The sequence below is a fragment of the Bradysia coprophila genome, unplaced genomic scaffold (assembly GCF_014529535.1).
Source record: "Bradysia coprophila strain Holo2 unplaced genomic scaffold, BU_Bcop_v1 contig_297, whole genome shotgun sequence".
Taxonomy (NCBI): Eukaryota; Metazoa; Arthropoda; class Insecta; order Diptera; family Sciaridae; genus Bradysia; species Bradysia coprophila.
The window spans coordinates 82,401-106,199 of NW_023503555.1; the positions used below are offsets into that span (position 1 = coordinate 82,401).

A 23,799-nucleotide genomic window follows, 5' to 3' on the forward strand; every position below is an offset into this window, starting at 1 on the left:
TTTGATGGCGACCACTACGGTTCGGCCATCATTTAGCGTGCGTAATGTATCGTTACACTTCTCTTGCTGTCGACCACTGTGACTCGACCATGTACTACCACGTGAATTTCGAATTTGTGTGTATTTATCGTCGACCACTACTGTCCGACCATCCATTAGAGCCTGAATAATGTCGCTGTTAATTCATCGATTCACTACGGCTCAACCATCTTTGACTTGTCCATTGCTTTAGTGCGTTTCCATTTCGATGTCGTCCCCTTCGGCTCGACGATCATTTGCGTACGAAATTTCACTTCCATTACGATGCTTCGAATCGAATCTCTCGTTCCTCGAGTCGTCAGAACTCAAAATATTTTACTTTTGTCTGTAATTAGTGGTTGCAATGTCCGTCGTAAGATTTCATTCGCCACTGTTGCCAGTCGGCCACTGACCAATTCCGATGTTAATCTTCACCATTAGATGTTGCGTTACTGTCTGCAATCGATCCAACAAATTCCGACCTTTTTTCCGTTCTATCATTGGATGCTGTGCCATTCCTCCATTGGCCAAACAAATTCAGGTGTTGCGCGTCTTCTTATGTTGCTAATCCGACCCGACTATCTTTTATGTAAACTTCGTTTCTTCACTGTTGCCCGTCCGCCACCGATCAAATCAATTGATATTTCAGTTGTTGATGTGATGTTACCAGTCCAATCATCTTCGATGTCGACTCGTTTCTGAGACGTTACTAGTCCTCCACTAGCTTAAGTCGATATGAAACCTCACTTGCTACCAAGGGTGTGACACTATTCAGGCTATTCACATATATTTTCTGGCGAAGTGTCTAGGGTGTGCTTGCTACCACGTTGGACCTTTTACTGATGATTTCTTTTACGTCTTCCTGCTCATTTACGTTGGTTAAATTCTGTAGAGTTTCACTGTTACTCTCCTTGCTGATCCACTTATTGCCGTTCTTCCCTCTGAAATTCAAACTCTTTGCACATAGTAGTTCGCTACTATTGTCTACCTGTTCGTAGCGCCACGAATAATATTGTCAGCTCCGGTCAACCAAATTCTCATCGCGTCAATGACCAACTGAATGTTGCGTCCAATAGCCAACCAAATATCAGCAATGTTGCGCCCAATGACCAACCAATTCGTCGTGTTGCGTCCAATGACCAACCGAATATCTCAGCGATGTTGCGCCCAATGACCAACCAATTCGTCGTGTTGCGTCCAATGACCAACCGAATTGCCATGTTGCGTCTAATGGCCAACCAATTTGTACTGTACTTCAATTTCAATTTGTGGCAGTTGAGGAAAAACTCCCACCGTCCAATTTGTATCGTCAGCCGAATCTGATGGATTATTTCGTCTCAATTCTGACCGAACCGAGTTTGATGTTGAATTTCTGGAGGTTGCCAAGTCGCTCACTTAACTTGAATTCATCGATTTTGCATGTGGACGATGCCTTTTTCGTTATCCTTTCTCAGCACATCACTGACCAAACGTCATCCACTACTGCCAAAACCAATATTCGACAAAGCATCTCTAGTTTTTCTCTTGCTTACTCCACTACGACCTTGCAATATTGCATCATCGGATGCTACTAGTCCGATCACATGCTCCTACCGTTGCATTTTCTTACTTTTTCTTTACGCTCTCTCAGAATGGTACGCCAGTATTCGTTCGCTACGATTAATATTAAGTCCATTGCAGTTCCAACCAAAATCTCATATAGCCAATGCGTCTGGTAAGAATAAATTTCGAGGTTTCTTGAAAGAATATTTACCGCCTGTGCCCAATCCACACTCCGGTGAGCTGACTCCGGCCACATCCCCGGCAAATATCTTACCTCTACTCTTTATCTGACTTTTACCAACAATTCATCCATTTCCTTCTGGCTGTGCGCCCATTTTCAACAAATTGTTCACATCATTATGTTGCCGTTCGTAGTCACACCGATGTACTTAGTTGCCGTTCGAAATCATCTTGGTAATTGCTGCTGTAGCAACTGTAAATATACTGTCTCGGCACTGCTACGTTCACACGATACAACCAGTTCATTTTCGACCATTCGTGTTCGTCTTCGTCCACAGTCAAGTCAATTTCCCACCTCAATCTATAACGTTATTCTAGCTGATCACCCTCGCCCAATCACAGAACCTTCAAATTTGTTCACACTTGAATTACAGACATCACATCAATTCGGCGGAACACAAAATGAGCTCAAGAAAAATTAAAAAAAAAAAAAAAAAAAAAAAAAAAAACCCCGCTGTAAAACAATCGTGAACAATTTTCCACTTCTTTGAGCCTAGCCTCAAACAACACACTCCTCCACACGAACGCAAACGTACGGTAGGAAGCGATGCTGATTTCTAACACTACCACGAAACCACTTGTCCTATAAATTGCATACATTCAACTCACGTCCTACTCAACCCAACGTCACAGTAATGTCCAAAGTCATGAGTGCACTCACCTGGTCGAAAATGCAAACGACTCCAACAAGGGTCCAATCAAACGATGCATTGTGTGGTTTTGTGGACGAATTCCACCAAAATGCTGATTTTTCGCTTCCAAACTTGGATCGACTCTGATTGCGTTCTCCGTACGCAACGGTTTTATGACTTTTTACTTTAACGATTCATTGGGTGGTAGGATTCATTTACCGATCGTTTCAACCTTCACAGCAGCTGTTGAATTTTACCAAATTCTGATTCATATTGGTTCAACTGAATGATGGATTATTTGCAAGTCAACGACTGATTCGAGTGCTCAATAGCAGGGTCTTTGATCTGTAAATTACGTCCATGACCACTTTGAGGAAAACAAACGGTTCGCCAAATGCAATCTTCGTCACTTCACCGTAACTTTGCGTTCGAACGAAGCGTGTAGAATTTTTCCATCTAGATTCTATTTCTTCGCTCGGAAAACTCGACACTTTTCCTTTCATGTTGCAACTTTTCGCCGATTTGTTTTTTCATTGACATCCACACAAAACTATAGCCGTCACTGTTTTTTTTTTTTTTTTTTTTTTTCTTTTTAGCTTTTCACTATTTTGCTTTTTTTCAGGCTGCGCCACTTGTTGAGAATTCTACGTTTCACTACAATGAAATACTGAGACTTGGGGATGTTGTCCCCGGAAACACGTCTTTATTTGATCGATCGTACAATTGTAACTGACTTTTTCGTTCTTTTCTCCGTTCGTGTGTACTCTGATGTGATTCATTCTAATGGCCGTCTAGATTAGGATTTCCACGAGTGAATGTGAGATACAATTCTCAACACCAGGCGTTGATTTCGTGGTATATAGAAAAATCAATGAATTGACAGGGAGTCACAATATTTGCTTAACAAAGGAAAAAAAAGTTTTCCATTTTTTCTGCACTCTTCAGTTTAGGTGCATTCGTTCGGATAGTATACGTTGTATACAGTTTATTGATGAGACCACATTCTGAGTTATTGAGCTAGAAACACATGGTCGTTTACCCACGTGTGTCCACAACATACGAAAACATAAAAGTGACGGCAAAATCATCAAACAAAATTGAACGAAATATATGAATTAATGGATAGCAACACAATATTCATCTTGTGTCACTTAAACGAAAAAACATTTTGAAACATTTTTTCTATCAACAATTACAAATAAAAGGAGGAAAAAAACGAGTTTGATGGTGAGACGAAAGACTTCAAAGTCAAAAAGATCGAGAAAAAAAAAATGATCGTTTATGAATTAATTAATGTGAAACATAGAGCACACACATACGACATATACACTGAGTCTGAGGTTCAAACCGCGAAACTATTCGTCTCCGTGATTAATTCGTCGACATTAAGTCAACATAAATAATAATTTGACAGAAAACTGACATATTAGCAATTCGTGTGTGTGTACACACTGCAAAGAGTTCATTAACATCTACTCACATAATGTGGTTTTTAACTAAAAAGATTTTGTAGTTTGCTGTTTCGTTTATTTTGTTGGTCTTTTTTTTTCTTCTCCTCTCTGCTTCGGTTCAGTTTTTTTTTTTCGTAAAATAAAATGTTCAATTCTATGATATCAATACATGGTTTTGCGGGGTCATAAAGAATAATTAAAAAAGTTTTTTTTTTAAATTATTTTTATTAAATAATTTTTTCTGTTGCGTTAAATGTTTTAAAGGAATATTCGGTATTCGGGCGCAATTATTGGATCAGTCAATGTCAATAAATTTAAGTTAAGAAGTTTATTGACTTCGTTTTTATTGGTTTAGTGGTCTGGTCTTTTACAAGAAATTCTCCGTTATTTGTTGCACATGTCGCCCCTGTTACGATATGATTTCACCTTTTACACTTTTTATGCAATTCTGTGACGGACACGGAACTGTTACTTCCCTCTTTTGAAAAATTGTAAGTTTAGAGACTCAGGTGCAATACAAATGTTAACAACAACAATACTCATCGTCATTTGTCACGCCTTATCAGCAAGTGACTATAATTATCCCATTATAAGGATACTAGTCACAAATTTACACACATGCATGTTTAGCGAATTATGAGAAAACTGTAACAAATGTTTTAAATAAAATTTTCATAGAAAATAGAATTACATTTTTCTTATGATTCGCTAAATATGTACATGGATAAATTTATGACTAACCTCCTTATACTGGGATTATTTTTGTCGTTGGCTAATAAGGCGTGACAAATGTTGATGATTATTGTTGTTGGTAACATTTACATTGCACTTGAGTCTTACAGGATTGTAAGAGTGGCCAATGGTTATTTTGGTTGTGTCGCATAATATATGGTTCCGTGTTTTGGCACAGAAACAATTCATACTGTCCCAAAATTACATAAAGCCTCGTATGTAACATGAATCTACATAAATAATGTAGTGGCAAAAATTTGGACCAGCTGGTTTTATCAGCTGGCTACGCAAACCGCTTTACTTCATTAGCAATCTGCGTAGATTTTAAAACACGAACAATTTCCTTCAATTTGTACTACTTGGCGATATTTACGAATTACTCGGCATAAAGTGGACCAAGAATAAGTTTTTCTTGTAGGGTTGTCAAATTTTACTTAAATATGCAAAAATTAACTTGAGATAAGTCTCTAGTTTTCGTGGATTCTGGTCGTTTTCCATCGTTTTATTCGTTCCACATGCATTCCATGATATTACAGTAAAATCTCTCTATTGATTTTTTGTAAAATCGAAAACGATTAATTGCTCGTAGTTTAATAATCTGTTATCGACAACAACAACAATAATAAGCGATGAGCTCTGGTTAGTTGCCTGTTATATATAAAAATATATGTTGAAACCATTGAAGTAGAAGATTTTGTATAAAATACGTGTAACAAAAGTGGTAATAGATTTAGTGATAATGTTTGTCAATTTTAGAAGATTTTTTCTGAAATCAACTATTCTGTAAAGCAATAGTTTTCCGATCATGTCAGGATCAAGGCCAGGTTTTAATCAAATTTTTAATAAGATTCGTTTCAGGTCTTCATAGACAATATTCAAAGAATTGAATACAATTATGGCCAATTCACAACCGACTATGTATCAAAACAGAGCCGTTTTTGTAAAATTATTTTCTGGAATTGGTTCTAGGGATCCTTCGACTTCATTTTGTAAGGAAAGTTAAACAAGCAAGTCTTCACCTAACGACTATGTGCCGTTTTTTCACGGCCTTCTTCCCTCGCTAATGGCGTTACATTACTTATAAGAATCTCCGGGTTTTTTTTTATGAAAATGTCTAAAGAAACCGCATTTTACGATGAGAGTTACGACTTCTAATTAGCACAATAAATTAATTATTCTACTGCCTGCATTAAATCGACTGGCTTAAATTTCTCTCTAATTTATGACGAAATGTAGATGAAAATTGCATCTTGAGCAATATTTGTGCTTAACGCAACACAAATTATTTATTTTTTTGTCATATTTTCTGTCGTAAATAATGTAATCCACCATTAATTATGCAGTTCATGTTCATTGTGCTTAAGTAGGTCTTCATATTCCATATAAAATCTAATGCAAAAAAACATTTTAACAGAATTGAAAATATTTATAAAAAGAAATAAACGAAAAACTTCACGCTATTAATGTGCTATGGATGATGCTATTTGCGTTTCTGTTTAGACGACGCATATGTATACGCCGATAACTGTAAGCTGATAATTGTGGCTTGTTTCGGATCACATAATTTATGACACTTATTAATAGTTAAAAAGCAAGAAAATAATATTTCGGCTGATGAATGTGATTTGTGTGTCGAATGGTCGATGTCGAACAAATTGGTTTATTCTTATTTTTAGCGTATACAACCAAATTCAGCATATAGACACACATTATGATATAATAACACCGACCGACCGTGTTGTTATTTTCGCGCAAAAATGTTCTTATTTCGGTGGAAAAGTAATTTATAAATTTTCGTATTTTTATGGTCTAAGGCGTGAGTTGAAGTGAAATCGCTTTTGGCGAATTACTGCCTCCTAGAGATTGGAAGAAATCCGCCGCAATACATTTTATTCCCACATAAAATTATGATTCATCCGTCTATATTTTACCCTAAGTGAATCATAGTTTTCGGTTCGAAACAATGAGACAAATTGCGTGAATCCAGGGCACGTTTGTCAAGTGTAAACTAAATATTTAGTAAATTTGCTAAACACTACTTGACGTCAATGTCAATTTGAAGAAGAAATAACTGAGTCAGTGGATCTGGGTTATTATACGAATTTATTGCGATTTAAAATAAAATATCAATTTGGTTTAGCGCACAATTTATAATTATCGCAGACGTTCCACGGTTCACGGACAGAGTGCAAGGGAATTTTATTGAGCAACTTTATATGAGTTCAGCTGCTCTTTGCAGAAATAATGTTACAAAATCTATATGGGACCCGATCAAATAGTGCGCACACTAAAAAATGAGACAAAACATTAAAATCGCATACAGATATTATGATTTTTGCTTGCGCACTATTTTAATGATCCTCCTATGCAGAATGGAAAATTTTAGAGTTTAGAAGATTCATCTGTTATCCGTAATTATGACAAAATAAGCGATGAGCTCTGTGTGATATCCTTTTATGTATAACAAAATGCATGCCAAAAAAAGCGAAGTAATAGATTTTGTCTTAAACACCAGACAAGATTTGAAAAGAAAAGAAGGAATAGATCTGCATTCCGAACATGTGTTCAAAAAGCTCAGCTGCTATAAATGCATTTCCCAGCTACATCGTTCGTTCTAACTATCTATTCGATGTTCAGACGACCGCTCAGATTTATTTATCTCTTAATCAAAGCAATGAAGTTATGTGACAGCAATTTGGCGGTCAGCGGGTAACTTTGTCTCCGGGTAATGTATATTATCTGTCACCGATTTATCTTTTGCATAGGGCGCTACACCTATGACAGCTTTTGTAGATTACCTGGAGACAAAGTCATTGACTTATTAAGTCTTTAAGATGAGATTTGAAACTATTTCAAACTTGACGGAGGCTGTTTGTAGCTGGGACAGGAACAATCGCAATAATTTTTTGTGAGTTGCTGTATGTTTCGAAGTTTAGACTAATTAAAAATCGGTTTATTCTTTTTCCCGAGGATTTTGCATGCTGAGGGCGTCGAAAGCCGTGCAGGAAACATGAAAAGTTTCGACGAATCTAGCATATAAAATAACTTGTCTCGACGCTCGCTCAAACCTAATTTCCCAGCATGAACAAAGTGGGAACCCTGCTTTACACTATATAAGATTTGTAGCGCATGCAGAGTGTGTGTTTTGGAGTATAGTAGAGTGGGAAATACACATTTGAAATTTAAACAATAGAAAATATGGGTTGGTTATATTGTATTGTACATATTTTTCGATTTGGATTCAATATTACCAACCGACCATCTGTGCTAAAAATAAATATTTAAAAAAAAGTAAAACTTTTGCACATAACAAAAATTTTATTAATAAAACAGCGCTGATGGCTGCCCCATAACACAGAAATTATTGTTTATTCTGTTCCGAATAAAATTGTTTGCCCACCTGGATGGACACATAATGCATTTTGACGGCATATATAAAGAAAGGATTTTTTTTTCTCGAACGGAATGCTTCAGATATTCGTTGTGTACAATTACTCAATATATTCATAAATGGAATTCTTTTCTATAAATTAACCATATCAACGCTAATGCATTTCATCATAATATCAAACGTTGCACGTTATTGTATTATGCACATATATATGCTTGATGTCACCCTTTGGTGAAGGAAAATTGCAAAATACAAAAAAAAAGAGAAGTAAAAAATCCTCAAAAGGAAAATGTGTGTACACGGATGGCAGCGACTAACCATTTTTAAGTGTAGGTATAACCGTACATATACAGCGTTGGATGTAATACGAGCGCGAAAGGCATTGAATCCCATATTTTTTTATGATTATTACACAATCAAGTCCATCAGTCATTCTAACCACTTGTATCGTGCCCTTAGTGCATTTATGTCGTGAATAAAAGCGATTTTTTTTTGTTTATATGAATTGAGGTATAGCATTTAGCATGGTACTAGCGGTACGTATGGTACATGTTAAGTTCTCCATTTACATTTATGACATTGAATGGATTTGCTAACCCTCATGATGTGTATTATACAAATATGAAAATGTATAAAATTCTAACATCGACAAAAAAAAAACAATTTTCCAACATAATCAATTGTTTGAAATTATGTAAGCGAAAAGCATCATCAACGCATGTGTACATATATTCACTCTAGGAGAGTGTTTTGTGCATGTATTATAATAGACACATTCGTACTGATGATATACACATAGTGTGTGCAGTGTTACGGGGAGGTGAAAAAAAAGGGTTAAAGCCAGGCGTTCATACATTGTGAAATTTACATAATGTGCAGAATTTGCACTCGTTGCCGAGTCTATTTGGCTTTGGAAAAATCGATATTAAATTTAGTTTTATTTCAATACGAAAACTAAAATTCAAGTTCAAGGTTCACCATCCATGTTATCCATAGCCATTTTCCCTTATATGCCATGTACTGTATCGTGTTGTGTTTAGGAGAGTTTTGTTGTTTCATATAAAATATCGTTAAAATTGGAAGCGATGATGGTGCCATTTCCTGAACATAATATGCCGTGAACTTTTTTTTATTGTACATTAAAAGCATCATAAAGGGATATATCAACTCGATATATATACTAAATGGATTGCAGGACGAATACCGAACAACAACAACAGCAACAACGGGGAAAAAAAGTCGAAGCGGATGTGATTTTATTATGTTCGGTATTTCGACGAAAATCGATAGAGGTGGTATATGGTGGTACGGTTTATAGATTCTGCACGGATCAGATAAAATACCAAACAAGAAAAAATGCCCAGGAGATATTTAAATTTTTTTTTTTTTAGAAAATGTGTTTCGGTCTCGTGTACAAATTAATTGAAAAATAATTGCGGATTTTATATTCGAAACGACTTCATTCTCGGACAATTGTTGTCCGTATTTTATTTTGGGACAACAGTTGCCATGCATGAAAAAAGAAACTGCAGACAAAAGTAAAAGGTCAAGACTGTCCAATAAATTCTGGTAAAATTACCTGAAATTTACAAACTAATGGAGTTTCCCATTGTCTTTACACGACAAAGAACTCTTCCGTCAGAACTCCCACATCCTTTTCCAGAAATTGTAAAATTTTCAGGAAATATTTTTCTTTGTCGTTTCCAAGAGACCGTCCATAGATTCTGTCCTCTGGCGGAGAGTGATACGATGAAAGTGTGACATGTCTGTTATAAGGTATAGGAAAAATGCGGACTAGGAGTGTCAAAAAATCTACAAAAGTGAGGACTGGAAAACCTCGAGATTAGTATGAAACACTTTCAAAATGATTGACTTGGAAACTAAGATATCAAATTGATTCCATTCTGAGGTTACAGCGAAAGTTTTCTCTTCTCTTCCAGTGAAAACGGTGACGGCAAAAAGGGTGAAGAATTGACGCATTTTACGAAAGGAAATAATTGTTGGATTCTACACTGCGACTTTGTTCATATTTTCGTTTTTGTAGTGTCAAAGGAAGACTTAGGTCACTGTATCTAATTATAAGAAGCGGTATAAACTGTCATCTACGACAGTGATATGCGGTTCACCTGTGGTAATGCAGTCTTATATGACAAAAAGGGTGTTAAAGCAAATGAAGTAAAAGATTTTCGATGCAACACTATGTGACATACTTTCATCATTAGAAGTAATAGATTTTATTGTTGCATGACGATGTGCTTGCCGCTTATAAAATTAAATGAAAGACTTGGTATAAAGAGCATGACAGTACAAATATTTTGTTGTCATTACAATGAGATTCAACAGAAATGTTACACTTTTAGGTTTTTGCTTCAACTGGTCATGTTGATGTGTTCATACAAATCACCATTTAAACTTACTATGCGTGCGATAGAATGAGATCACGCGGCTACACACTATTGAATAAGCCAACAACCACCTGAATCGGGAACGAAACAGTGTATTCATGATGTTGAATCTCATTGTATCCTGATACTCTTGCTGCAAGCTTTTAGAAGATTAATTCTTTGCTTAAACTGTCACTACACATAAAAAAACACCGGTAGAAAAGCAGATAAAATTTCGAATGTGTTAGCATGGACTTGTAATTTTTGGTCAGAAATTGGAATCCCGAAGAAGACCAACTCAAAATTTATAGAAATATTTCACGAAAATTTCGACAAAAAAGACGACAAAACAAACGTTGAAGAAAACGGCAATTTACTTTTTAAAATAAACAAAATAAAAATGCTCAAGCGCCTCAGGCTTATTAAATCAAATTGAATTATCGCTTCATTACAAAATAATACAGAAAATAAATTGAATAACTACGCTGACGGCGATTGAATTTAAACAAAAAGATTTTTTTTCTTCTTAAATTTATGTATGGCACTTTCGGTTAGAAAATGACCATGTCAATGCCATTTCAGTGAATTGTGCAAACAAATTTTTATTTATTTTTATTAAAATGTAGAGGAGAAGACGAGAAAAAACTTTTAATGAGAAGTGTGTCGAACCCTTACGAATTTAAATACATTCTAAACGGTTTGGAAGGAGAAAGAGAAGAAAAAGTTCTGCTAAATATTTTACGAGGCTACATGAATATATGTTACGTTTGCGTACGTTTCTTTCTCTGTGCATTTTTTCTTAACTTCTCAGAAATAAAATATTTTTTAGAAAAAAATTGTTATTACATCATCATACTACACCACTCATCGTCTACGGTTTATGTACTCCACGAAACTTTTGACGTATTTTATACGATCCGTCTAATGAAAAAACTTTCCAAAATAGAACTCAAATGCAACTTAATTTTCTTATGCAATTTACCGTTTTACCGAAATTGGAAAAACGTAGTTACATGACAACCCACAAAATTACCCCCACAGATCATGTACTTTTCGTTTTTGGTTTTGATATGTGTATATTATGCAACCCAGGTAAAGGTACGACATGTAGTACATTACATATTTCATTGTAAAACCGAGCGAACGGAAGAACATTTACGTTTTCCAATTATAGTTTGACATTTTCCGAAAAATATTTTATTGGTAAACGAAATATTTATGGCAGAGCTAAAACAGAGAGCTGCATAATACATACATTCGACGATAGTTTATCTCTGGAAATGTTCCGGCAGAACATGCCAATATTTTTGAATTTTAATTTTTTTATTTCATTAAAAAAAATCAAAATTTTATCGGCGGCGCCATTCCAAACGATAAATTGTCATCGTCACCCGAGTACCTGTCTTTAGTCCGTCACATATTAACAAATTTGATGCAAATGTGTCTACACTACACATACATAACAGCCGTTTCGACTGAAACTCGACTGCGAAACATCGATAAACAAAACCATCGATATTATACATTGTCGGTTGTACATGCACCGTTGAAACGAGATCAATTTTTGCATTGATAATTTTTAATATAATATCGTCACAATGACGTCAAGTATATCTGAAACTGGTTACGGGCGTTTCCGGTAAAGTAAAACTGCAACAGTGTAACCATGGAAATTTGATGTCGAATTTGATTCCCGGAAATTCAATATTAAAATTCGTAGAAAAGAAATAAATAAAAAAATGGTTCCCTCTTTTCATTGGAGTTGCGGTATGGGTCAGCTGTAATTCTCCGAAAAAAGATTATGAAAGAACAAGTGTGATGAGTATCACACAAAGTCAATTGATTTCTTTCATATAATTAATTCCATCAATGGACAAAAATGCGCCCACACACATTTTTGATCGTCAGCAGAATAATGCGAAACTGCAAAGTTTAAAACGTTGAATGCGAGCGAACCGAAAAGATGTGAAAGACGTAATTGTTGTACGTCCCGAATTGATACTAATTCAGAGCTCTGGAAGTTGACGTCAATTAATTGTAGACAGACTTTTATCCTATATGTTCAGCATTCCGTGAATCAGACTTCGCGACTCAGTCATTCGGTAAAATAAATGACAACACGCATTGTGTCTTTATGGTCATCTCATCTGTTATCGATGACGGCCATAATATCAAGCAATGAGTTCTCGCTAGTCTCTCTGATATGATAAAACTAAAGAAGTAAGAGAATTCAATCAAATATTCGCATCAATAGAAGTAGTAGATTTCAAATCAATTCGGAGACATTGCTCATAGGATGTGTCAAATTTAATGATTGTCGCGTCTGAATGCTGGTTAGCCCGGCGTGTAGTGTTAGTAGAGTTCTTGCGAAGAAATGAAAATAATTCACTCGTTGATTGAAATGCTTGCCTCCACATTATCATTATCATCAACTGATTATCTAATTTCTAAAGAAAATCGATTTAAATCTAACATTAGTCTTATCGACCATCAAGTATTCGATTAACAATCGATATTACTTGTTCAAATTATCGATAATCAGAAAATATTTTATCAATCGAAGGAATTATCTTGACTGCCCATAAGTGTAGTGGCTCATTGCTGAAGTGTGCCTAACATTGGCCATGGAGAAGCTGATGAGTGATAAGACTTAAGGACGTAGTATAGCACATGCAATGACGGGGAAACCACTCAGATGATTAAGAAGTGACGAACTATCTTAATCGTCGTAGGCTCACTGATTTGTAGAGATTAAATTTTTGATTTTTGGTGTAAGGTTTGTAGAATCTGTCTGACATATCATGCTCGTGACATTGCAAACCTAAATATTTCTGGGCGAGGTTATGCCCGCTTAAATCTTTGCAATATAACCTGATCATAACCTGGCTTTAAAATACTTCAACTCAGTGAACAACGTGGACGTTAACAGATTTAAACCGATTACGATCATAGTCATTTTCAGGCTGAAACGGGAGCAACGAAAACTAGGCCTCTTGAGTAATGATATTGTTTAAAAAACTAAATACGTAAAGAGATCTGAAAGAACCGTCGGCTACAAAATCTGAATAAAATTTTTTTTGGTCAAATTCGTTCTTTCACCTGATCCATAATCCATAGAGTCGAGCATAGAGTGTAACTCTCCGTGGATTCATCTTTTTATCACAAGCGGACCAGAAAATGATGAGTAATTCGGTTACATTTCATTTTCGTTTTATAACGTGTTTTCAAACAGATTAATGGAAAATCTTGTGTGATCATCAGCTTTGAACATACATGTTGCTTTGTAAGTGAACACAAACCAGGCGTTTCTACTAATTTTTTTCGAACTGATTTGTTTCAATTTATGACTGAGTTGCATACCACAAATTCAATAAATGATCGACCCATCGGCTTTAGAATTACTTTCAAATTATTAGGGACGGCTAGGGATGGCTAGGGATTAAGAAAGGTTTTAGGTTTTCTAGGTTTTTTTTTTTCAACGGTTCTAAACAAACTGCGACTGGATTAAGATCACAACCGCTCAATATGACGATTCTTGGCTGGTATGGTTAGCTTCCAATCTCGTCAGGTACATCAATCAATTTCTACATTGAATTTTACTAGTTCTAAATGTAACGAAAGTAATTCCTGAGGGATTAAATTTTAATCCCAAAAAAGATTTAAATCTAGGTCTTTATTTCTATCAGTGGGGACAATATTTTTCCTAAAGAACACTGGAAATAAGTAACAAAATCGCAATTTTTCAACACTAGTTAAGAAAAGGAAACTTTTAAGCGATCGAAGCTCAGATCATGTTTTTTGAGTAAAAATGTGCTCATAAATGCGAATTAATGAAAGATAAACTCTTTCACATGAATGAGTCCGTAACTGTTGTATGTCTAAGTAAACCAACAGAAGACCTAAGATCTACGGTAAAAAAGTAAAAAGAAAATGGAAAATCGAAACAAAACTTACCAGAGAACAACTGTCTTGCTGTTATATGCACACAGAATGAAGTAAAAAAATAATAGTCCGAAGCACCAAACGTTTGTGTTTTTTTTAATTATCCTTTTGTACCCGAAAGAATAATAAGCACACACAAAGCTATCTCGGGTATTTTTTTTCTGTTTAATTCCTCGCAAAACACTGAATTGTCTGGACTTCGCTTTTTTTCCTTCTCGCTTGAAATTGAGTTTTTTTTTGTTGTTAATTTAAACGAAGCGAAAAAAAACGGTTTATTTCACATAATAATATCGAGTTTATATAATAAAACTGCAGTGAAACTGTCGGGTGAAAAAATATAACAAAAAAAATTAATACACAACTATAGCACTCAGTCAATTATAAACCACTTGTGAAACGTTCAAAAAATTTTTTTAAAATAATAATCCCGAGCTGATTTTGCAGAGTTGGTGCTGGTGGAGTTAATGATTTTTTCCTTCTTTTTTATTATAATTCCTTATGGGTTTAGAAGTTTATTCAAGTTTTTTGAATTTCTTTAAATATTTATATTAAAAGTTACAGCTAGACACGTTTCTACACACATACTGTCACTGTGTGTACACATCAATTGATTTCATTCGAATTTAATTTCGGGTTTTTCTTCTCCTCTCTTCTTCAATTTTTCATTTTATATATTGAATGCCGCTAAATGCATATTTATAAATATATTTTGACATTGACGTAATTGTGCAACACGAATTTATAGTTTTATTAGTTCTGGTAGATTCTTTTCTTCTTGTTCTCTTTGATTGAAAAATTGGCTTATTAATGACAAAACATCAATGGGTTTTTTTTCGGTTTAAATTTATTTCTTCACGACTACTAATAACTAGACACTACTCAACACATGAAAATTGATATATTAATTATGCACATCTACCAGGCGATCGAACAACAGAATAAGGAAAAAATCGTTCTATGATTAAAAATGATTTTTTTTTCTTTTCCACCAGAGAAAACCAGTCTTTACACATTAACCGACTGAGTCACAAAATCACTCTTTGAATATTTTTTTTTTACTTTTTTTTCGTTCACCGTTTCTCAGTGTTTTTATTTTTTTGTTGTTTGATTCTTTTCACGTTTCTATGTTCATTTTATAACACAAAAAAAAAATATTGCAAAACATAAGCAAGGTATAAAATAAAAATGACAAAATAAAGAAAAAAAAATTAAAAGAAACAGAAGACAAGAACTCAAAAAAAAATTAAATTTACAATCACGATACAAAATCACTCACGGAACGCACAATTACCTCACCCATCGACGACTGAATTCGCAATGAAAAATTGAAAATATAAATATGTAAATGTTCCATCTGTGCGCTCTCCATCTGTGCTTCATACAGAAACAAATTTCACACAGCTGATGTGTGAAGGAGAGAGAGAACCGAACAGAGAATTTTCATTTCCGTCAAGTTGGCTTTTCGTGCCAATGCACATAAAACTGCTGATCGCAGAAGTTGTTGCGCTTTGATGTAAATATTTGATGGTAAAAATGCATTCAATGGCATACAAAGTTTTTAAAAGCTCCAACAAACCATATTACCGCATAAGTCTCATTTACATCATTAGTCACTGCGAAAAAATCACCAACCATGGACAGACTTGAATTTGTACAGGTCAAATATTGAGTCATGTCCTCGGACGAAAAGAAAAACTAAATTTTCATTTTTCGGTCTCAATCAATTCAAAATGAACAATCAAATGTGTAGCGTATGTGTCATACCTGTTTCGAATAGGGAAAAGCTCATTACGTCGATATAGTAGTCATGATTGTTTCCAGATGGCATCAATGGGTTGAAAGCTTTTGCCGTTTATTCGTTTTTTAGTTAATTATATTGAGTGGATTACTTTTCACATTCAAAAGTATTATAAAGGAAAAGGCTTGGGATTTTTAAGGAGTGGATGATGAAATGAAATAAAGGAAAACCAGCGGAACCATTGACTTTGAATGCCATAGATGTCAACTCGAGAAATCAATACAATGACACATAGATGACGCTAGTATTGATGCCTTTGAGCGAGCTACAGAACCCTGTAACTGTTTTTTCGATTATCGACTATGTTGTTCGAATAAATTTTGCACGGATCATGCGCGTCTAGGGTCTCATTTGACAGTTCTTCAGTCAAATAGTAGATGTAAACAAACGATTGATTTCATTGTTATAGATTTAATCGAATTGCCGAGTTCTTATCGGTCGAATTTCGTTAAAAGTAATAACTATACTGGTGATGCAGGAATTTCGGTAATGTTCGGTAGTATCAGCAGAATTGTAGTGCTTACAGCGGAATGTTAGTAGTATCAGAGGAGTAAATAATTGATAAGTTATCCCTGTTCAACGGAGATTAAATTGATTATTTATTTGGCCTATTAGGCAACGGCTGAAGCTTACTAGGGCTATAATTACAACGTTATATTTATAATTGTTGAGAAAAGAGTAGAGCTGTTTGACAAAACGTCATTGTATAGACTTAGTCATCTGCTTTCGACACCAAAAAGAAGAAAACGGCTCCCTCTGACCATTGTGGTCTTATATATACCAAAGTTAGTACAACTGTAATGAAGTAGAAGATTTCGTTTCAATCTTCTTACTTAGAACAAAATAAGTAACAGACTAGCCAGCCGTTTATGTGATAGATCTAACAGCTTGAACCAGTTCAACCAAAGCCATGCTATCGAAGTTGTAAAATGACGAATTGGGTTTTCATAAGAATTTCTAAAATGAAAATCTTTATTTTTTTCTATCTTATTGCTATCGTCACTCACGCGACCTGCAACGTAATACTAAGATACAGAATTCAGACTTTTGTTTGTTAGACGATATTGTTGTGGGATCATTCATCAAAACGATAAGAACACTCATTAAGGTAAAAGATGGAGAGTTGACCTAAATTGACAAAGCCAAACTTTGAACTTGAATTTCTCATCGATTTTGGAACTATGTTACATGGAACCACTTTTATTTGAAAGATTTATCTTTTGTTTACTTAATTAACATAAATTTTATTAATTATTGAAGATTTCGTTTAACAAAGTTAATTAATTAATAAAAATGCAGAGTTAACCTACGTGAACCGTGAGTTGTCCGATTTCATATAAGTTCAACAAATCGTGAATTGTCCCATATACAAACGTCGCGTCATGGGTTTATTGGATGTTGAGTTGACCGATCATTTTTTCTTCATACAAATTTACACGGACAATTTAAGATCACTTTTCCACTAGGTCAACTCTCCATCATTTACCTTAATCAATTACATTTAAAATAGCTCGCTTCGCTCAGAACACTGTATTCATTCAAGTTGACTAATTTGCGTTGCCGTTTGAGCCAATTTTGTACTGATGCTATTAAAATTCAGGCACTTTCTGTTTTTGACGATCAACGACTTTAAAAGACGCCCAAATTTTTGGTGCAAGAGGGCGTTAAAAGTCTTAAGACAGAAGTGGAACATTATTGTTGCTGTTATTAACGTAGACCGTAGTATTTCGTGGTGTCGCCCTCTCGATGGTATGTATGTTTCACGAAAAGACTCGAATGGAATTGAATTGAAGGAAAATTTGAAGGATAGCTAGCTCATCAATAGCTAAACGTTCTTTGGTACCTTAAATTGAATGCGTTCTCCGGTTTACTCAATAAATATTTTTATTTTCTATAATATTTTGCATGTTACATTTATTAGTGTAATTTCCTTAACTTAACTAAATTAATTAGTTGAAATATGAATTTTTCCGTTTTGTTTTTTTGCATAATTTCTTTTGCTTTTTCAATCAATTCTCAAATGTTTTGTCATTTTTTGTTTGTTTGTTTGTTTAGGTACATAAAATATTGTGCCCTTCGATGAGTCTTTATTTGAATTTGGTTGGTTGGATTTCTCCTTAATTTTTTTGTTGTTTTTTTTTCTTCCTTATTTTAACAAAACACTTTTGGCTAAACATTCGATTTTGTCTTTTCATTTTAAATAAATTCTTTGTAACCATTTGTAAGTGTAACGAACATACGAAATAAACGCTTTCTCTCTATGTGTCGACTCTCTTTTAATTGTAAAAATACTTTTTTTCTTTTAGAATTCTTTTACTTCAATTAAATAACAAAAGCACACAAAATCTGTGTCTACAATGCGAAAAGTTCTTAGTGGAATCTAAATACAATTTTTATTTACAAACTTTAGATCGGTTATAGCAGGGTCTATTATTGGAAAATGTATTTACTGAAAGTGGCCGAAATTAACCGTTATTAAATTCAGTGAATAAAATTCCCAATAATTGGAACTGGTTTATAGGATATAGCAGTGGATGTCAGTTACTATTGTCAGATATTTAAATGGCATTTCAATTATTTTATGGAACCGACAAAATAAGAACGGACCGCTGGTATGGTGGTGAATTTTATCTGGGAGTTTATTTGCAATATCGTTAAGCATAACGTTTCCCGACAACAAAATCCTTTTTTGTATGACCAGGTGCACATCGTATTAAATGAGAGATTAGATTCCCAACTGACCAGCTGCAATGGAATTTTGTACCTTTCACAAGTGGCTAATATCATATGTTGTCGACTAGAAATATAAACCTGGTGTGTAGTGGTGCTCTAGGACTAAATATAAAGGTATAACGAGAAGAGATAACGTAAATTTTCATCACTCGAACATTTATAACTAATAATGTTCACTTGGACTATCAGTGATTTCCTCAGCTCTTGAGTGATTCCACTTTTCGAAGACTCATAACTGTTGAGAATAATTTTTAACTTGAAAAGATTTATTTTGAGTGTCCTTAACTTTTGCTATGGTTGCTATGGAAACGGTTTCTATGGAAACGGTTGCTATGGAAACGGTTGCTATGGAAACGGTTGCTATGGAAACGGTTGCTATGGAAACGGTTGCTATGGAAACGGTTGCTATAGAAACGGTTGCTATGGAAACGGTTGCTATGGAAACGGTTGCTATGGAAACGGGTGCTATCTATACGGTATCGAAACGGTGCACAGACTCCCCACCACCATAAAGTGTCTGATACTTATAAGCTTACAAACTGTGGCTAACGATGTCTTCTGAAGCAGTTTGCAAGCAACTAATGAATCAAAGGATTTTATTTCGACTTTAAGCCTGTGGTAAAGACAAAATTTACAATTGGCCGCAAGTCTGTTAATCAGCTCTCAAAACACACAATCACACTGCGTCAATATTTATGGAAATACGGATCGAAAGCGATACCCTTCATCGTTCAAGCACACAACTCTCGACACATTTAGTCTGCACGATGTAATGCGCTGAGTTCGACCTTTCACAAAGATATCTAGATTTCATCATCAAATCTGTGACTTCACTTTTCTGAAGTATCGCTTAGTGTTTGACATGAAATCTTGTACTTCACATGTTTTAACAAACGACTTGTTATAAAAGAGAGAATTATTTTTAATTCACTTTTGTCATCGTTAACAGATGCCCTGCAATACGAAAATTGTTTGCCTTTCATCGCTTTTATTCGCGATATGATAAAGAAAAGGTGTCAAAACCAGTACAGTTCAACCATGAAGAAGCGTTTCAATAATTTGAAATGTCCGATCAACAATATCTATAAGGTGGATGATGACAAAACAGTATTTTCTTACAGTTTAAGCTAAAATTACGAATAAATTCTTTGTACAAAGTTAAATTTATAGTTTGAAGTATCACCCTGTGTGTTTTCTTTTATGTTTTTTGTTTTGTTAGTTTGTCCTCAGGCTACACCACAAAATTGAAATCGAATAAAATTAATGATGGAAAGAACACTGCATCGGCGGAATTGCCAAATGAAAAACTCATTTTTTTAACACGAATTGTCTCCAATTTATTGTCCTAAGATTGTTCCATCAATGCGGGAGATTCTAATTCAATTTGCATTTGTTACCGCCAAAATTAGCCGACAATTTTCTTTAAACGATAATGCTGCTAGTTGCACTCACATCAGTTCATTTGTTCCGACGAAACTTTTGTCGATTCTCTCTAAGCCGCACATTAGTTTTGTGGTGACACCATTTTCACATTCCCATCACCCTACACTAACCTACAATTCATCGAAGCTCTTATTGCTGATTGAGCAGCAATTGCTCCAGTTCGTCTGCAGATCTTAACAGAAATGCTGCACTTTCTCTGTAACCGGTGACAAGTTGACGCACCGCTGTTATTTCGGATGAATTCAACTTATGAGACAAAATCGGTGGTCGGTTGGTTGGCTGCTGTTGCATCTGTTGCTGCTGTGGCTGTTGTGGTTGCAGTGTTTGTAATGTTTGATGTTGTTGTTGCTGTTGCTGTTGTTGCTTCATCGACAGGTCCGTCGGTGCGTTAGTCGTCAATGCGGTGTTGTTTAAGTAACTCTGGTAAAGCTCTGCTCGAGTGGTATATGCGGCTGTCGATGCAATGTCCGTGCGATAGAGTGAGGTGTTGTTCAGCCCGACATTACCGTTTGTTATCGAGGATCTGCAACAGAAATCAGAAATTGTAAAATCGACACATTCAACAGACGATCGTTCAAAAATGAAATAAAATTTTGTCGGTGAACGTACCCCAATCCGAGAAGAGGCTTCGTATCACTCAAAGACGTAATGTTGGTGGTCTTCGGTAGCGCCGTTATCGAATTCGTCTGTGGTATTGATTCCGAATCCAAACTTGTTTTGAATCCTAGTGGGTACGTAATGGAATTTCCTGTATTCTCAGATGATTGTTGTGTGGTCACAACTTGTGGTGCCGATTGACTGATTGGATCTAATCCGATTCGCATCCTTTTCGCATTCATACTTTCATTCTCGCATGCAATGGCCAGAAGTTGTTCGGCTTGAACCGATGTCAAATGGGCGGGTGTTGGTCTGGATGTTGTTTCCCAGCCTTCACGAGTTTTCTTATTTCGACGACACGATTTCAAGTAGGTACGGATGCGTTTTCGTGCTCGTTCCGAGAATTCCGGAAATTGGCGAGTGCACGAATCGATGATGGCTTGGATTTTCTCTTTGGGTTGTTTAGATATTGGTATCATGCGATCCAGATTTTCGTCAACGAATAGCCGCACAAACATCTAACGGAAGCAAAATTCTGAAAGTCATTCTGCAAAGGACAAAACAAGGCATAAAAGTGAACACCTACATTGAAGGCTTTCAATCGTTCCGGATCGTGTGTATTTTGATCCAACCGGTCGTCTGAATCGTCGTCCTCGGACCCATCGTCATCTTTTTGTCCCGATGAGCTCGTTTCGTCTGGATTCTCGATTGACGGTGAATTCATCGACTGATCGACGCGCGGAGGAGACGACGGTGGCAATTTGACTGGATTATTCAATGCTAATGCATTTTGGTACTGAGCCCACAGACCGCCAACCATTCCCAAATCTGGCCCTTCCGTGCCATTTCGAACTGCAACGAATTGAATTTATTTTGAAAAATGGGGAAGTCTGAAAATGTAATTTCGTTTGTTCAAGGAGGAACTGCGTGATTACCGAATTTATACTTATGAATCATCTGTTATCGACAACGGCAACAAAAATCAATGATAAGCTCTACCTACTGTCGACCTATATAGTCGAATCTATGTTAGAACAACTGAAGTGAAAGATTTTATTTCGATCTGTTGGAAATACTCAGATAAAATGAAGGAATAGTTTCGAAACCTATGTCCTAATGATACGCAGTGAATTGCCGAATCAGAATAATTAATTTAATTTGAAATATGTATGTTGAAAGGCAGTCGTACAGTTGCTTAAAAAGATAGAACCAAGGTATTCAGCAACCAGGAGATGCTCGTGATGCACGATAAAAATAAGTCTTGTAATGAGTTCTCAAAAAGCATAGTGCATGCTAAAATTTATGAAGTAATAGATTTTGTAATAGATTGAAAATGTTTAGATCACAAGAAGTGCACCATTCGATATGTTTACCGACTGAAATGGTCACAAAAACAACAATCAGTGAAGACAAGTAAGATTTTTCGATAAAGAATAATTTCTCTGAACAGATTAAAGTCGAATGTCCTTCCTCTAACAACATCTTCAGTCTTTTACATTTGCACTAAAAAAATTTTGATCATAAATTTGGACGTTAAGAGCAGAACAGCGTAGAAACCATCATCGTCGTCTGTCATCATTAGTCATCTGTTACCGACATCGACGGCAAAAAACCAATTCCGTCAGACCGTCGTGGGCCTACATACTAAACTAAAATAACAGTTACAACGGTAATGAAGTACAAGATATCGTTTCAATCCGACGAAAATACTTAGCACAAAAGAAGTAATGGCTAGAGAGAGATTGATAGCAATCAACAGTCGTCACTTGAAATTGTTCAGTAGTTAGTAAATAATGGGATTCATTAAATTCAAACGTTTGTTGAAAAATAAAAATTGAAATGCAGAATATATTGAACATAAAACATCAACCATACCTGCATTCGAATTCTGATAATTCCAGGCTAAGAGCATCAGTTTCAATTTGTCTGCATCCTTCATAAGTCCTAAAAAAACAGTAGAAAAATTGCAAATTGTTAACAACTAAAATTAAATGGGTTACAGTCAGGGCCTATTATGTAGAATTAAATTTGCAAAAATTCCCACAAAATTCTCCTCAAATTTGCCAAATTTTTCAAAAAATAACTTCTACACACCTTCGAAGTCAAATTAATTGCTTTCTTCACTTTAAATTGTACTAAAACAGACAACAGAACGCAAAGACTTGCAAAATGTGCTGAAAATGAAGCGTAAATTTGTGAAAATTTTTGTGAATTTCTGTGAATTTTTGCAAATTTTGCAAATTAATTCTACATAATAGGCCCTGGTTACAGTGTAGGAGTGCAATCAGGAGAGGGACTACGGCATCAGTCCTCTTTTTTCAATTGTATGTCAACTCTTCAGATAGAGTACGTTTCACTATTTCACTGAAAGATGTCGCTGCAACAAAGCAGAATAAAAATTAATTTTTTACTCGACCGATTTTAGTCAAATAAAACCCCATGACTCCGGAACAGGAGTTTTTCATTCTGCCCTATATTTTCTTGGAGATAAGGATTTGAAAAACGTTTGCTATTGCTTCTTCACATCCTTTTTTAAGAGTACTATCGCCAAGCCGATATAGGGTCGATGCGAAAACTAATTACTGTTCCAGAATCCTGAGTTAGTGTGCTATACAATGGCCATTTATTTGACTAAAATCTTTCGAATAAAAAATTAATTATTTTTCAGTTGCCCATGGGCTTTGTTGCAGCGACATCTTTCAGTGAAACAGTGAACCGTACTTTATCGGTAGAGTTGAAATAGAATTCAGAAAAAAGAACTGATGCCGTAATCCCTCACCAGAGAAGCCATTGAGACTCACTCAACTAATGTTCCCTCAAACTAACTTAACACTAATTTTTAAATGTAAACATACAGTCAGTGAAATGTAGACATGAATTTTCTTCAGCTGTTTTA

The 23,799-nt window shown here is 35.3% G+C and overlaps 1 protein-coding gene and 1 long non-coding RNA gene across 3 annotated transcripts in view; both read right to left on the minus strand.

The window, feature by feature from the left end:
• Nucleotides 1–15,785, minus strand: part of LOC119078600 — a 74,981-nt gene extending 59,196 nt beyond the window's left edge. The window contains exon 1 of the long non-coding RNA XR_005088035.1: nucleotides 14,345–15,785. This is a non-coding gene — a long non-coding RNA (uncharacterized LOC119078600). The remainder of the gene's footprint in view (nucleotides 1–14,344) is intronic.
• A 2,340-nt stretch (nucleotides 15,786–18,125) lies between these two features.
• LOC119078595 overlaps nucleotides 18,126–23,799 on the minus strand; it is a 38,028-nt gene continuing 32,354 nt past the window's right edge. Inside the window, exons 7-10 of one of the 2 annotated variants that reach the window (XM_037186183.1) lie at nucleotides 22,779–22,847; nucleotides 21,490–21,755; nucleotides 20,916–21,421; nucleotides 18,126–20,829 (exon numbers count right to left, since the gene is read on the minus strand). In XM_037186183.1, coding sequence (XP_037042078.1) covers nucleotides 20,436–20,829; nucleotides 20,916–21,421; nucleotides 21,490–21,755; nucleotides 22,779–22,847 — 1,235 coding nt within the window. In that variant the 3' untranslated portion in view covers nucleotides 18,126–20,435. Of the gene's footprint in view, nucleotides 20,830–20,915; nucleotides 21,422–21,489; nucleotides 21,759–22,778; nucleotides 22,848–23,799 lie in introns of both variants that reach the window. The other variant, XM_037186182.1, reaches the window with a different exon arrangement.